Source organism: Mustelus asterias, unplaced genomic scaffold, assembly GCF_964213995.1.
Source record: "Mustelus asterias unplaced genomic scaffold, sMusAst1.hap1.1 HAP1_SCAFFOLD_4700, whole genome shotgun sequence".
Taxonomy (NCBI): domain Eukaryota; kingdom Metazoa; phylum Chordata; class Chondrichthyes; order Carcharhiniformes; family Triakidae; genus Mustelus; species Mustelus asterias.
Window position 1 is genome coordinate 1 of NW_027594643.1, and position 14,846 is coordinate 14,846.

The 14,846-nt window shown below is 58.1% G+C and overlaps 1 protein-coding gene across 1 annotated transcript; it reads right to left on the reverse strand.

The window, feature by feature from the left end:
* Positions 1 to 386: 386 nt before the first annotated feature.
* On the reverse strand, positions 387 to 12,197 carry LOC144491196 (geranylgeranyl transferase type-2 subunit alpha-like; the record flags this gene model as incomplete). Its single annotated transcript, XM_078208876.1, has 6 exons — positions 387 to 592; positions 2,241 to 2,329; positions 5,958 to 6,009; positions 9,568 to 9,676; positions 11,860 to 11,961; positions 12,115 to 12,197. Coding segments are annotated over 6 exons (641 nt in total), but the record flags the coding sequence as incomplete, so codon positions are not given.
* Positions 12,198 to 14,846: the final 2,649 nt, after the last annotated feature.

Here is a 14,846-nt window from a genome sequence, read left to right on the forward strand (position 1 = left end):
CCATCCACTCCTCCCTGACCCCATCTATACCTACCCCGATCTCTGACCCCATCGACCCCTCCCCCGGACCCCATCATCGATACCTCCCCGACCTCTGACCCCATCTACCCCCAAAAAAGCCCCACCACTGAGCTCTGCTCCCATATGATCCAACACCCCTCCGCGACTTCTGATCGCATTATCCGCATCCCCCTCTCCCACCCCCCCGACGCGGACCTCCAACCGCGACCTTTCACCCCTTGCCCAACACCCGGTCCCCGACCCCATCCCTGACCTGTGACCTGCTGACCCCACACTCCTCTCCTGACCTCCGACCCTCTCGAGCGACGAAACCACCGCTCCGACGCAGCGACCCCCCCCCCTCCCTGACCCCTCCGCCCTCTGACCTTGCCAGCCAGCTCAACGACCCGGGTCTCAGCATACTCCATCTTGAGGATGGCGTTCTCTATCAGGTAGCGGCTGCGGAGGTCGGCGAAGTAGGCGCCTCGCACGGGGTCGGTGGCCCGCAGCGTCTCGAAGTATCGGAGGGTCTCCCGCTCGTAGCCCAGAGGGTCCAGAGCCCGCATCAGGAGAATGATGGTCAGCACGCACCCTGGGGGGCAGCGGGGTCAAAGGGGAGGGAGAGAGAGAGAGACAGGGGTTATAGAAGCCAAGGGAGCGTCTCTCAATCACACACACAGCCAAGGGAGCGTCTCTCAGTCGCACGCACAGCCAAGGGAGCGTCTCTCAGTCGCACACACAGCCAAGGGAGCGTCTCCCAGTCGCACACACACAGCCAAGGGAGCGTCTCTCAGTCACACACACAGCCAAGGGAGCGTCTCTCAGTCGCACGCACAGCCAAGGGAGCGTCTCTCAGTCGCACGCACAGCCAAGGGAGCGTCTCCCAGTCGCACACACACAGCCAAGGGAGCGTCTTTCAGTCACACACCCTTTCAACAGAGTAAGGGAGCATCCCTCAATCACACCTTTCCACAGAGCTAAGGGAGCGTCTTTCAATTACACAACTTTACCCAGAGCTAAGGGAGTGTCTCCCAATCCCACGTGTACAGAACTAAGGGAGCGTCTTCCAATCACAGACCTCTGCACAGAGCCAAAGGAGCGTCGCCCAATCACACCTTTATACAGAGCTAAGGGAGCGTCCCTCAATCACACACCCTTTTACACAAAGCTAAGGGAGCATCTCTCAATCCCACGTGTCCAGAGCTCAGGGAGCATCTTCCAATCACAAACCTTTGCACAGAGCAAAGGGAGTGTCTCAATCACACACACCTATGCAGAGCTAAGGGACTATCCCTCAATCACATCTTTGCACAGAGCTAAGGGAGTGTCTCCCAATTATATCTTTACACAGACCTAAGGGAGCGTCTGTCAATCACACTTTTACACAAACCCAAGGGACCGTCTCTAAATCACACACCCCTTTACGCAGGGCGAAGGGAGTGTCTCTCAATCCCAGCTTTACACAGAGCCGAAGGGAGCGTCTCTCAATCACACCTTTACATGGACTTGAGGGAGCGTCTCCCAATACACACCTTTACACAGCTAAGGTGGCGTCTCTCAATCACATCTTTGCACAGATCTAAGGGAGCATCTCTCAACGTCACACACCTTCACACAGAGCTAAGGGAGTCTCTCTCAATCTCACACACCGATCCACCGCGCGAAGGGAGTGTCTCTCAATCACACCATTACACACAGCTAAGGGAGCATCTCTCAATCGCATCTTGACACGGAGCTAAGGGAGTGTCACTCAATGATACCTTTGCACAGATCTAAGGGAGATTCGCTCAATCTCACACACCTTTTCACACCGCTCAGCGAGTCTCTCCCAATCACACCTATACCAGAGCTAAGGGACCGTCTCTCATTCACACACACCTTTGCACAGAGCTAAGGGACCGTCTCTCATTCACACACACCTTTACACAGAGCTAAGGGACCGTCTCTCATTCACACTCACCTTTGCACAGAGCTAAGGAGGCATCTCTCAACCACTCCTTTACACAGAGCTAAGGGAGCGTCCCTCAATCAGACACACCGTAAAACAGAGCCAAGGGAGTGTCTCTCAATCATACCTTTGCACACAGCTAAGGGAGCGTCTGAAACACATCTTCACACGGAGCTAAGGGAGCGTCTCTCAATCACACCGTCACACAGAGCTAAAGGAGTGTCCCGAAATCACACCTTTGCACAGAGCTCAGGGAGCGTCTTTCAATCACACATGTACGGCAGCCACTTACATTTATTCCCGGGCTCCAGTTCCTGGAGTTGCTTGCATGATTCCAGTTCCGATTGTAGAACAGTTGACTTCTGTACAGAGAGGTCACAGCTGAGGGAGGGAGGGAGAGAGAGAGATAAGTCAAAGAGGGAGAATCCTCACCGCGACGTTATTTAACCGTTCCTGGTCCATGGGCATCGCGTCCCCAGTATTTATTGCCCGGCTCTAATTCCCCATTGAGGTGGTGATGGGTGAGCTGCCATCTTCAACCTGCCACAAACCCGTGTGCAGTGTAGGTACACCCACAGCGCTGATAGGGAGGGAGTTCCGGGATTGCGACCCCAGCCACAGTGAAGGAACAGCCGATATGTTCCCAAGATGGGATCGAGAGCTATGTTAGAATCATAGAATCCCAACAGTGCAGGAACAGGCTATTCAGCCCATCGAGTCTGCACTGACTCTCTGACAGAGCATCTCAGCCAGGTCCTATCACCAGGTCCCCACGTATTTACCCCACCAATCCACCTAACCTACACATCTTTGGACACTAAGGGACAATTTAGCATGGCCAATCCACCTAACCTGCACATCTTTGGACACTAAGGGACAATTTAGCACGGCCAATCCACCTAACCCGCACATCTTTGGACACTAAGGGACAATTTAGCACGGCCAATCCACCTAACCCGCACATCTTTGGACACTAAGGGGCAATTTAGCACGGCCAATCCACCTAACCTGCACATCTTTGGACACTAAGGGGCAATTTAGCACGGCCAATCCACCTAACCTGCACATCTTTGGACACTAAGGGGCAATTTAGCACGGCCAATCCACCTAACCTACACATCTTTGGACACTAAGGGGCAATTTAGCATGGCCAATCCACCGAACCTACACATCTTTGGGCACTAAGGGGCAATTTATCATGGCCAATCCACCTAACCTGCACATCTTTGGGCACTAAGGGGCAATTTATCATGGCCAATCCACCTAACCTGCACATCTTTGGACACTAAGGGGCAATTTAGCATGGCCAATCCACCTAACCTGCACATCTTTGGGCACTAAGGGGCAATTTATCATGGCCAATCCACCTAACCTGCACATCTTTGGACACTAAGGGACAATTTAGCACGGCCAATCCACCTAACCTGCACATCTTTGGACACTAAGGGGCAATTTAGCACGGCCAATCCACCTAACCTGCACATCTTTGGACACTAAGGGGCAATTTAGCATGGCCAATCCACCTAACCTGCACATCTTTGGGCACTAAGGGGCAATTTATCATGGCCAATCCACCTAACCCGCACATCTTTGGGCACTAAGGGACAATTTAGCATGGCCAATCCACCTAACCTACACATCTTTGGGCACTAAGGGACAATTTAGCATGGCCAATCCACCTAACCTACACATCTCATGCTAAATTACGCCTTAGTGTCAAGGGGATGAGCAGGGTAAATATGTGGGGTTACGTGATGACTGTCTGGGTGGGATTGTGGTCGGTGCAGACTCGATGGGCAAACTGGCCTCCTCCTGCACTGGAGGGATTCTATGATCTTTGGACTGTGGGAGGAAACCGGAGCACCCGGAGGAAACCCACACAGACACGGGGAGAATGTGCAAACTCCGCACAGACAGTGACCCGAGCCGGGAATCGAACCCGGGTCCCTGACGCTGTGAGGGAGCAGTACCAAGCACATTGTTGCCCACCGGATTGTGAGTGACTTGGAGAGGGATCCTCCAGGTAGGGGTGTTCCCCAGGTACCTGCTGCCCCCCCCCTTGTCCTTCCAGATGGTAGAGGTGGTGGGTTTGGAAGGTGCTGTCGAAGGAGCCTCGGTGAGTCGCTGCGGTGCATCTTGTAGACGGTACACACGGCTGCCGCTGTGCGTGGGTGGTGGAGGGAGTGAATGTTGGGGTTAGCGTGTCGATCGAGCGGGGGGCCGCGGGGCTGCTTTGTCCTGGATGGTGTCGAGCTTCTCGAGTGTTGTTGGGAGCCGCACTCATCCAGGCAAGTGGAGATTGTTGTTGGAGAGACGCACTCATCCAGGCAAGTGGAGATTGTTGTTGGAGAGGCGCACTCATCCAGGCAAGTGGAGATTGTTGTTGGAGAGGCGCACTCATCCAGGCAAGTGGGGATTGTTGTTGGAGAGGCGCACTCATCCAGGCAAGTGGAGATTATTGTCGGAGAGGCGCACTCATCCAGGCAAGTGGAGATTGTTGTTGGAGAGGTGCACTCATCCAGGCAAGTGGAGATTGTTGTTGGAGAGCCGCACTCATCCAGGCAAGTGGAGATTATTGTTGGAGAGGCGCACTCATCCAGGCAAGTGGAGATTATTGTTGGAGAGGCGCACTCATCCAGGCAAGTGGAGATTATTGTTGGAGAGGCGCACTCATCCAGGCAAGTGGAGATTATTGTTGGAGAGCCGCACTCATCCAGGCAAGTGGAGATTGTTGTTGGAGAGGCGCACTCATCCAGGCAAGTGGAGATTGTTGTTGGAGAGGCGCACTCATCCAGGCAAGTGGAGATTGTTGTTGGAGAGGCGCACTCATCCAGGCAAGTGGAGATTGTTGTTGGAGAGGCGCACTCATCCAGGCAAGTGGAGATTGTTGTTGGAGAGGCGCACTCATCCAGGCAAGTGGAGATTGTTGTTGGAGAGGCGCACTCATCCAGGCAAGTGGAGATTGTTGTTGGAGAGGCGCACTCATCCAGGCAAGTGGAGATTGTTGTTGGAGATCCGCACTCATCCAGGCAAGTGGAGATTGTTGTTGGAGAGTCTCTGACCTGCTCTGGGAGCCACAGTATTTATACAGCTTGGTCCCAGTTCAGATTCTGGTGAATGGTGACCCCCAGGATGTTGACAGTAGGGGAGGGGGATTCAGTGCACCCCCACTCCTGACCGTACGATGGAGGGAGGGCCGTTGAGGTGAGATGCAGGATTAAGTTTAAATATTACCAAAGGCCCAGAGAGAGATCGGAACCCGTCAACAAAGAACAATACAGCACAGGAACAGGCTCTTCGGCCCTCCAAGCCCGCGCCGTTCCCTGGTCCAAACTAGACCATTCTTTTGTATCTCTCCATTCCCACTCCGTTCATGTGGCTATCTCGATAAGTCTTAAACGTTCCCAGTGTGTCCGCCTCCACCACCTTGCCCGGCAGCGCATTCCAGGCCCCCACCACCCTCTGTGTAAAATACGTCCTTCTGATATCTGTGTTAAACACCCCCCCCTTCACCTTGAACCTATGACCCCTCGTGAACGTCACCACCGACCTGGGGAAAAGCTTCCCACTGTTCACCCTATCTATGCCTTTCATAATTTTATACACCTCTATTAGTCACCCCTCATCCTCCGTCTTTCCAGTGAGAACAAGCCCAGTTTACCCAATCTCTCCTCATAACTAAGCCCCTCCATACCAGGCAACATCCTGGTAAACCTTCTCTGCACTCTCTCTAAAGCCTCCACGTCCTTCTGGTAGTGCGGCGACCAGAACTGGACGCAGTATTCCAGATGCGGCCGAACCAACGTTCTATACATCTGCAACATCAGACTCCAGCTTTTATACTCTGTGCCCCGTCCTATAAAGTCTCGAGCAGGGAATTGGCCGAATCCATTGGATTGTGACTCTGTTGACGTGACAATGAGGATAATGTCTTCCTAAAGTGGGGAGCTGCCTCGGAGAAGCCACACAGTTTGCAAGAGAATCCCAGTAACCTTCCCAGGTCCCTTACCGAAATAACTCTTCATCCGTCGCAGAGTCACGGATCCATCCTTCACCACGGCCTGGGGGAGGGAGGGAGAGAGAGACAGAGGGAGGGAGGGAGACAAAGCGATTAATCGAGTCTGCAACTGTCACACCACCTCCTGCACATTAGGGGGCGCCGCACTGTGGGAGGGTCGGTGCTGAGGGAGCGCCGCACTGTGGGAGGGTCGGTGCTGAGGGAGCGCCGCACTGTGGGAGGGTCAGTGCTGAGGGAGCACCGCACTGTGGGAGGGTCAGTGCTGAGGGAGCGCCGCACTGTGGGAGGGTCAGTGCTGAGGGAGCGCCGCACTGTGGGGAGGGTCAGTGCTGAGGGAGCGCCGCACTGTGGGAGGGTCAGTGCTGAGGGAGCGCCGCACTGTGGGAGGGTCAGTGCTGAGGGAGCCCCGCACTGTGGGAGGGTCAGTGCTGAGGGAGCGCCGCACTGTGGGAGGGTCAGTGCTGAGGGAGCGCCGCACTGTGGGAGGGTCGGTGCTGAGGGAGCGCCGCACTGTGGGGAGGGTCAGTGCTGAGGGAGCGCCGCACTGTGGGGAGGGTCGGTGCTGAGGGAGCGCCGCACTGTGGGAGGGTCGGTGCTGAGGGAGCGCCGCACTGTGGGAGGGTCGGTGCTGAGGGAGCGCCGCACTGTGGGAGGGTCGGTGCTGAGGGAGCGCCGCACTGTGGGAGGGTCGGTGCTGAGGGAGCGCCGCACTGTGGGAGGGTCGGTGCTGAGGGAGCGCCGCACTGTGGGAGGGTCGGTGCCGAGGGAGCGCCGCACTGTGGGAGGGTCAGTGCCGAGGGAGCGCCGCACTGTGGGAGCGTCAGTGCCGAGGGAGCGCCGCACTGTGGGAGCGTCAGTGCCGAGGGAGCGCCGCACTGTGGGAGGGTCAGTGCTGAGGGAGCGCCGCACTGTGGGAGGGTCAGTGCTGAGGGAGCGCCGCACTGTGGGAGGGTCAGTGCTGAGGGAGCACCGCACTGTGGGAGGGTCAGTGCTGAGGGAGCGCCGCACTGTGGGAGGGTCAGTGCTGAGGGAGCGCCGCACTGTGGGAGGGTCGGTGCTGAGGGAGCGCCGCACTGTGGGAGGGTCGGTGCTGAGGGAGCGCCGCACTGTGGGAGGGTCGGTGCTGAGGGAGCGCCGCACTGTGGGAGGGTCAGTGCTGAGGGAGCACCGCACTGTGGGAGGGTCAGTGCTGAGGGAGCGCCGAACTGTGGGAGGGTCAGTGCTGAGGGAGCGCCGCACTGTGGGGAGGGTCAGTGCTGAGGGAGCGCCGCACTGTGGGAGGGTCAGTGCTGAGGGAGCGCCGCACTGTGGGAGGGTCGGTGCTGAGGGAGCGCCGCACTGTGGGAGGGTCGGTGCTGAGGGAGCGCCACACTGTGGGAGGGTCGGTGCTGAGGGAGCGCCGCACTGTGGGGAGGGTCGGTGCTGAGGGAGCGCCGCACTGTGGGGAGGGTCGGTGCTGAGGGAGCGCCGCACTGTGGGAGGGTCGGTGCTGAGGGAGCGCCGCACTGTGGGAGGGTCGGTGCTGAGGGAGCGCCGCACTGTGGGAGGGTCGGTGCTGAGGGAGCGCCGCACTGTGGGAGGGTCGGTGCTGAGGGAGCGCCGCACTGTGGGAGGGTCGGTGCCGAGGGAGCGCCGCACTGTGGGAGGGTCGGTGCCGAGGGAGCGCCGCACTGTGGGAGGGTCAGTGCCGAGGGAGCGCCGCACTGTGGGAGCGTCAGTGCCGAGGGAGCGCCGCACTGTGGGAGCGTCAGTGCCGAGGGAGCGCCGCACTGTGGGAGGGTCAGTGCTGAGGGAGCGCCGCACTGTGGGAGGGTCAGTGCTGAGGGAGCGCCGCACTGTGGGAGGGTCAGTGCTGAGGGAGCACCGCACTGTGGGAGGGTCAGTGCTGAGGGAGCGCCGCACTGTGGGAGGGTCAGTGCTGAGGGAGCGCCGCACTGTGGGAGGGTCGGTGCTGAGGGAGCGCCGCACTGTGGGAGGGTCGGTGCTGAGGTAGCGCCGCACTGTGGGAGGGTCGGTGCTGAGGGAGCGCCGCACGGTGGGAGGGTCGGTGCTGAGGGAGCGCCGCACTGTGGGGAGGGTCGGTGCTGAGGGAGCGCCGCACTGTGGGGAGGGTCGGTGCTGAGGGAGCGCCGCACTGTGGGGAGGGTCAGTGCTGAGGGAGCGCCGCACTGTGGGAGGGTCAGTGCTGAGGGAGCGCCGCACTGTGGGAGGGTCGGTGCTGAGGGAGCGCCGCACTGTGGGAGGGTCAGTGCTGAGGGAGCGCCGCACTGTGGGAGGGTCAGTGCTGAGGGAGCGCCGCACTGTGGGAGGGTCAGTGCTGAGGGAGCGCCGCACTGTGGGAGGGTCAGTGCTGAGGGAGCGCCGCACTGTGGGAGGGTCAGTGCTGAGGGAGCGCCGCACTGTGGGAGGGTCAGTGCTGAGGGAGCGCCGCACTGTGGGAGGGTCAGTGCTGAGGGAGCGCCGCACTGTGGGAGGGTCGGTGCTGAGGGAGCGCCGCACTGTGGGAGGGTCGGTGCTGAGGGAGCGTCGGTGCTGAGGGAGCGCCGCACTGTGGGAGGGTCGGTGCTGAGGGAGCGCCGCACTGTGGGAGGGTCAGTGCTGAGGGAGCGCCGCACTGTGGGAGGGTCGGTGCTGAGGGAGCGCCGCACTGTGGGAGGGTCGGTGCTGAGGGAGCGCCGCACTGTGGGAGGGTCAGTGCTGAGGGAGCGCCGCACTGTGGGAGGGTCAGTGCTGAGGGAGCACCGCACTGTGGGTCAGTGCTGAGGGAGCGCCGCACGGTGGGAGGGTCAGTGCTGAGGGAGCGCCGCACTGTGGGAGGGTCGGTGCTGAGGGAGCGCCGCACTGTGGGAGGGTCGGTGCTGAGGGAGCGTCGGTGCTGAGGGAGCGCCGCACTGTGGGAGGGTCGGTGCTGAGGGAGCGCCGCACTGTGGGAGGGTCAGTGCTGAGGGAGCGCCGCACTGTGGGAGGGTCGGTGCTGAGGGAGCGCCGCACTGTGGGAGGGTCGGTGCTGAGGGAGCGCCGCACTGTGGGAGGGTCAGTGCTGAGGGAGCGCCGCACTGTGGGAGGGTCAGTGCTGAGGGAGCACCGCACTGTGGGTCAGTGCTGAGGGAGCGCCGCACTGTGGGAGGGTCAGTGCTGAGGGAGCGCCGCACTGTGGGAGGGTCAGTGCTGACGGAGCGCCGCACTGTGGGAGGGTCAGTGCTGAGGGAGCGCCGCACTGTGGGGGGGTCAGTGCTGAGGGAGTGCCGCACTGTGGGAGGGTCAGTGCTGAGGGAGCGCCGCACTGTGGGAGGGTCAGTGCTGAGGGAGCGCCGCACTGTGGGAGGGTCAGTGCTGAGGGAGCGCCGCACTGTGGGAGGGTCAGTGCTGAGGGAGCGCCGCACTGCGGGAGGGTCAGTGCTGAGGGAGCGCCGCACTGTGGGAGGGTCAGTGCTGAGGGAGCGCCGCACTGTGGGAGGGTCAGTGCTGAGGGAGCGCCGCACTGTGGGAGGGTCAGTGCTGAGGGAGCACCGCACTGTGGGAGGGTCAGTGCTGAGGGAGCGCCGCACTGTGGGTGCACCGGTTCCACACACACACACACGCAGCGACATTTACACCTTACCTCGGTCCATGCAGAAACACTCCTTGACGACGCGATTCTCACCCCACATCACTCGAACACTCTGCTCCTCAAACTTAGTGTTCAGGGTCCCTGCGGGGAGCTCAGACATCTAGAAGGTTCTCAGTCCCGGAAAATAACTCAACATGTCAGTCATCAAAAACCGCATCAGATATTCCCGGGTTCCAACCCAGCGCCTCCATCACTCTATCCCAACACTTGTACTCATCACAGAATGGGGTACAGCACAGACTTGAGGCTATTCAGCCCCTTGCTTCTGTGCTAGCCCTCTGAATGTACAATTCACCTAATCCCACCTCACCCCCCACATTCTCCACTTCCCCGTAACGAATTCAATGTCCTGATTCCCCCGTTCCCCTCGATCCCTTTCGCCCCAAGAGCGATATCTAATTCCTTCTTGAAATTACGCAACGTTTTGGGCCTCAACTCCTTTCCGTGGGAGTGAATTCCACACATTCACCACCCTCTGGGTGAAGAAAATTCTCCTCACCTCAGTTCATCTTAGACATTCTGTCCCGATTCCCTGGTTATCTGGACCGGATTTGAACCCGGGTGCCCAGAATATTAGAAACATAGAAACTAGAAGCAGGAGGAGGCCATTCGGCCCTTCGGGCCTGCCCGGCCATTCATTATGAATTCGCGGCTGATTATCAAATTCAATGTCCTGATTCCCCCATTCCCCTCGATCCTTTTAGCCCCAAGCGCGATATCTAATTTCTTCTTGAAATCACGCAATGTTTTGGCCTCAACTACTTTCTGTGGGAGTGAATTCCACACATTCACCACCCTCTGGGTGAAGAAACTTCCCCTCACCTCAGTTCATCTTAGACACTCTGTCCCAATTCCCTGGTTATCTGGACTGTATCTTGTTTTGGCCTCAACTACTTTCTGTGGGAGTGAATTCCACACATTCACCACCCTCTGGGTGAAGAAATTTCTCCTCACCTCAGTTCTAAAAGGTTTCCCCCTTATCCTCAAACTATGAACCCCTAGTTCTGGACTCCCCCCACCATCGGGAACATTCTTTCTGAATCTACCCTGTCTAACCCTGCTAGAATTTTATAAGTTTCTACGAGATCCCCTCTCGCTCTTCTAAACTCCAGTGAATATAATCCTCACCGACTTAGTCTCTCCTCATATGACAGACCTGCCATCCCAGGAATCAGCCGGGTAAACCTTCGCTGCGCTCCCTCTATAGCAAGGACATCCTTCCTCAGATAAGGAGACCAAAACTGCACACAATACTCCAGGTGTGGCCTCACCAACGCCCTGTACAATTGCAGCAAAACATCCCTATCCCGATACTCCAATCCTCTCGCTATGAAGGACAACGTACCATCTGCCTTCTTTACTGCCTGCTGTACCTGCACGCTTACTCTCAGCGACTGATGCAGGAGGACTCCAAGGTCTCGCTGATTATCCGCCTCTCTCAATTTACACCCAATGTTATGGGTTAAATTACAGAGCTTCAGGTTTTTAGGTGTCCAGATCACCAACAACCTGTCCTGGTCCCCCCCGTGCCGACACTATGGTTAAGAAAGCCCCACCAACGCCTCTACTTTCTCAGGAGACTAAGGAAATTTGGGCATGTCCGCTACGACTCTCACCAACTTTTACAGATGCCCCATAGAAAGCATTCTTTCTGGTTGTATCACAGCTCGGTCTGGGGCTCCTGCTCTGCCCAAGACCACAAGGAACTACAAAAGGGGTCGTGAATGTAGCCCAATCCATCACGCAAACCAGCCTCCCATCCATTGACTCTGTCTACACTTCCCGCTGCCTCGGGGAAAAGCAGCCGGCATAATTAAGGACCCCCCCCACGCACCCCGGACATTCTCTCTTCCACCTTCTTCCGTCGGGGGAAAAAGATACAAAAGTCTGAGGTCACGTACCGACCGACTCAAGAACAGCTTCTTCCCTGCTGCTGCTGTCAGACTTTTGAATGGACCGACCTCGCATTAAGTTGATCTTTCTCTACACCCCTAGCTGTGACTGTAACACTGCATTCTGCACCCTCTCCTTTCCTTCTCTATGAACGGTATGCTTTGTCTGTATAGCGCGCAAGAAACAATACTTTTCACTGTATCCCAATACATTTGACAATAATAAATCAAATCAAATCTACAGCTCCTGGAAATGTCCGGGTTACGATATGGAGCCCACTCCACACTGCCCCCCCTTTGACCCTCCTGTCCACCCGCTGCCCCCCCCCCCTTTGGCCCTCCTGTCCACACACTGCCCCCCCTTTGGCCCTCCCGCCTTGCTGAAGGATACCCACACCTGGCTGTGTCTGTCCCTCCGATCCGGGGTGTGCCAGGAGCAGGGCACCGGACGGTTGTCCACGGAAAGGAGCAGCGTTCCTGGATCCCGGAGGGGCTGCGGGGAGGGGAGAAAAGTGGATTCAGTCAGAGAGAGGAGGGTCGGCGAGGGGGGGGGGACAATGGGGGTAACTCCAGGGGAGGGGGAGGGGGGGGGCGGGAGGGTGAGGAGGGAAGGGAAGGGGAGGGGGGGGGGGCATTTGATACTTACGGTGACCGGTTTCGAGAATCCCACCACCACTCTCTGATCCGAGAAGCTGGCGTACAGACAACTGACAGTCTCCGGACGATCGGCTGAGAATCGGAAAGAGAGGGGGGTCAGAGGTCAGGCAGAATCAGAGGGCTGAATGGCCTCCTCCTGTTCCTGTGTAACAGGCTGGAGAGAGAGGGGCTGAATGGCCTCCTCCTGTTCCTGTGTAACAGGCTGGACAGAGAGAGAGGGGCTGAATGGCCACCTCCTGTTCCTGTGTAACAGGCTCGAGAGAGAGAGAGAGGGGCTGAATGGCCTCCTCCTGTTCCTGTGTAACAGGCTGGAGAGAGAGAGGGGCTGAATGGCCTCCTCCTGTTCCTGTGTAACAGGCTCAAGAGAGAGAGAGGGGCTGAATGGCCTCCTCCTGTTCCTGTGTAACAGGCTCGAGAGAGAGAGGGGCTGAATGGCCTCCTCCTGTTCCTGTATAACAGGCTAGAGAGAGAGAGAGGGGCTGAATGGCCTCCTCCTGTTCCTGTGTAACAGGCTCGAGAGAAAGGGGCTGAATGGCCTCCTCCTGTTGCTGTGTAACAGGCTCGAGAGAGAGAGGGGCTGAATGGCCTCCTCCTGTTCCTGTGTAACAGGCTCGAGAGAGAGGGGCTGAATGGCCTCCTCCTGTTCCTGTGTAACAGGCTGGAGAGAGAGGGGCTGAATGGCCTCCTCCTGTTCCTGTGTAACAGGCTGGAGAGGGAGAGGGGCTGAATGGCCTCCTCCTGTTCCTGTGTAACAGGCTCGAGAGAGAGAGGGGCTGAATGGCCTCCTCCTGTTCCTGTGTAACAGGCTCGAGAGAGAGGGGCTGAATGGCCTCCTCCTGTTCCTGTGTAACAGGCTGGAGAGAGAGGGGCTGAATGGCCTCCTCCTGTTCCTGTGTAACAGGCTGGAGAGGGAGAGGGGCTGAATGGCCTCCTCCTGTTCCTGTGTAACAGGCTGGAGAGAGAGGGGCTGAATGGCCTCCTCCTGTTCCTGTGTAACAGGCTGGACAGAGAGAGAGGGGCTGAATGGCCTCCTCCTGTTCCTGTGTAACAGGCTGGAGAGAGAGAGGGGCTGAATGGCCTCCTCCTGTTCCTGTGTAACAGGCTCGAGAGAGAGAGAGGGGCTGAATGGCCTCCTCCTTTTCCTGTATAACAGGCTGGAGAGAGAGAGAGGGGCTGAATGGCCTCCTCCTGTTCCTGTGTAACAGGCTCGAGAGAGAGAGGGGCTGAATGGCCTCCTCCTGTTGCTGTGTAACAGGCTCGAGAGAGAGAGGGACTGAATGGCCTCCTCCTGTTCCTGTGTAACAGGCTGGAGAGAGAGGGGTTGAATGGCCTCCTCCTGTTCCTGTGTAACAGGCTGGAGAGAGAGGGGCTGAATGGCCTCCTCCTGTTCCTGTGTAACAGGCTGGAGAGAGAGGGGCTGAATGGCCTCCTCCTGTTCCTGAGTAACATGCTTGAGAGAGAGAGTGGGGCTGACTGGCCTCCTCCTGTTCCTGTGTAACAGCCTTGAGAGAGGGGCTGAATGGCCTCCTCCTGTTCCTGTGTAACAGCCTCGAGAGAGAGTGGCTGAATGGCCTCCTCCTGTTCCTGTGTAACAGCCTCGAGAGAGAGGGGCTGAATGGCCTCCTCCTGTTCCTGTGTAACAGGCAAGAGAGAGAGAGAGGGGCTGAATGGCCTCCTCCTGTTCCTGTGTAACAGGCTGGAGAGAGAGAGAGGGGCTGAATGGCCTCCTCCTGTTCCTGTGTAACAGGCTGGAGAGAGAGAGGCTGAATGGCCTCCTCCTGTTCCTGTGTAACAGGCTGGACAGAGAGAGGGGCTGAATGGCCTCCTCCTGTTCCTGTGTAACAGCCTCGAGAGAGAGGGGCTGAATGGCCTCCTCCTGTTCCTGTGTAACAGCCTCGAGAGAGAGTGGCTGAATGGCCTCCTCCTGTTCCTGTGTAACAGCCTCGAGAGAGAGGGGCTGAATGGCCTCCTCCTGTTCCTGAGTAACATGCTTGAGAGAGAGAGAGGGGCTGAATGGCCTCCTCCTGTTCCTGTGTAACAGGCTGGAGAGGGAGGGGCTGAATGGCCTCCTCCTGTTCCTGTGTAACAGCCTCGAGGGAGAGAGGGGCTGAATGGCCTCCTCCTGTTCCTGTGTAACAGCCTCGAGGGATAGAGGGGCTGAATGGCCTCCTCCTGTTCCTGTGTAACAGGCTGGAGAGAGAGGGGCTGAATGGCCTCCTCCTGTTCCTGTGTAACAGGCTCGGGGAGAGGGGCTGAATGGCCTCCTCCTGTTCCTGTGTAACAGGCTCGGGGAGAAGGGCTGAATGGCCTCCTCCTGTACCTGTGTAACAGGCTGGAGAGAGAGGGGCTGAATGGCCTCCTCCTGTTCCTGTGTAACAGCCTCGAGGGAGAGAGGGGCTGAATGGCCTCCTCCTGTTCCTGTGTAACAGGCTGGAGAGAGAGGGGCTGAATGGCCTCCTCCTGTTCCTGTGTAACAGGCTCGGGGAGAGGGGCTGAATGGCCTCCTCCTGTTCCTGTGTAACAGGCTCGGGGAGAGGGGCTGAATGGCCTCCTCCTGTACCTGTGTAACAGGCTGGAGAGAGAGGGGCTGAATGGCCTCCTCCTGTTCCTGTGTAACAGGCTCGAGAGAGAGAGGGGCTGAATGGCCTCCTCCTGTTCCTGTGTAACAGGCTGGAGAGAGAGGGGCTGAATGGCCGCCTCCTGTTCCTGTGTAACAGGCTG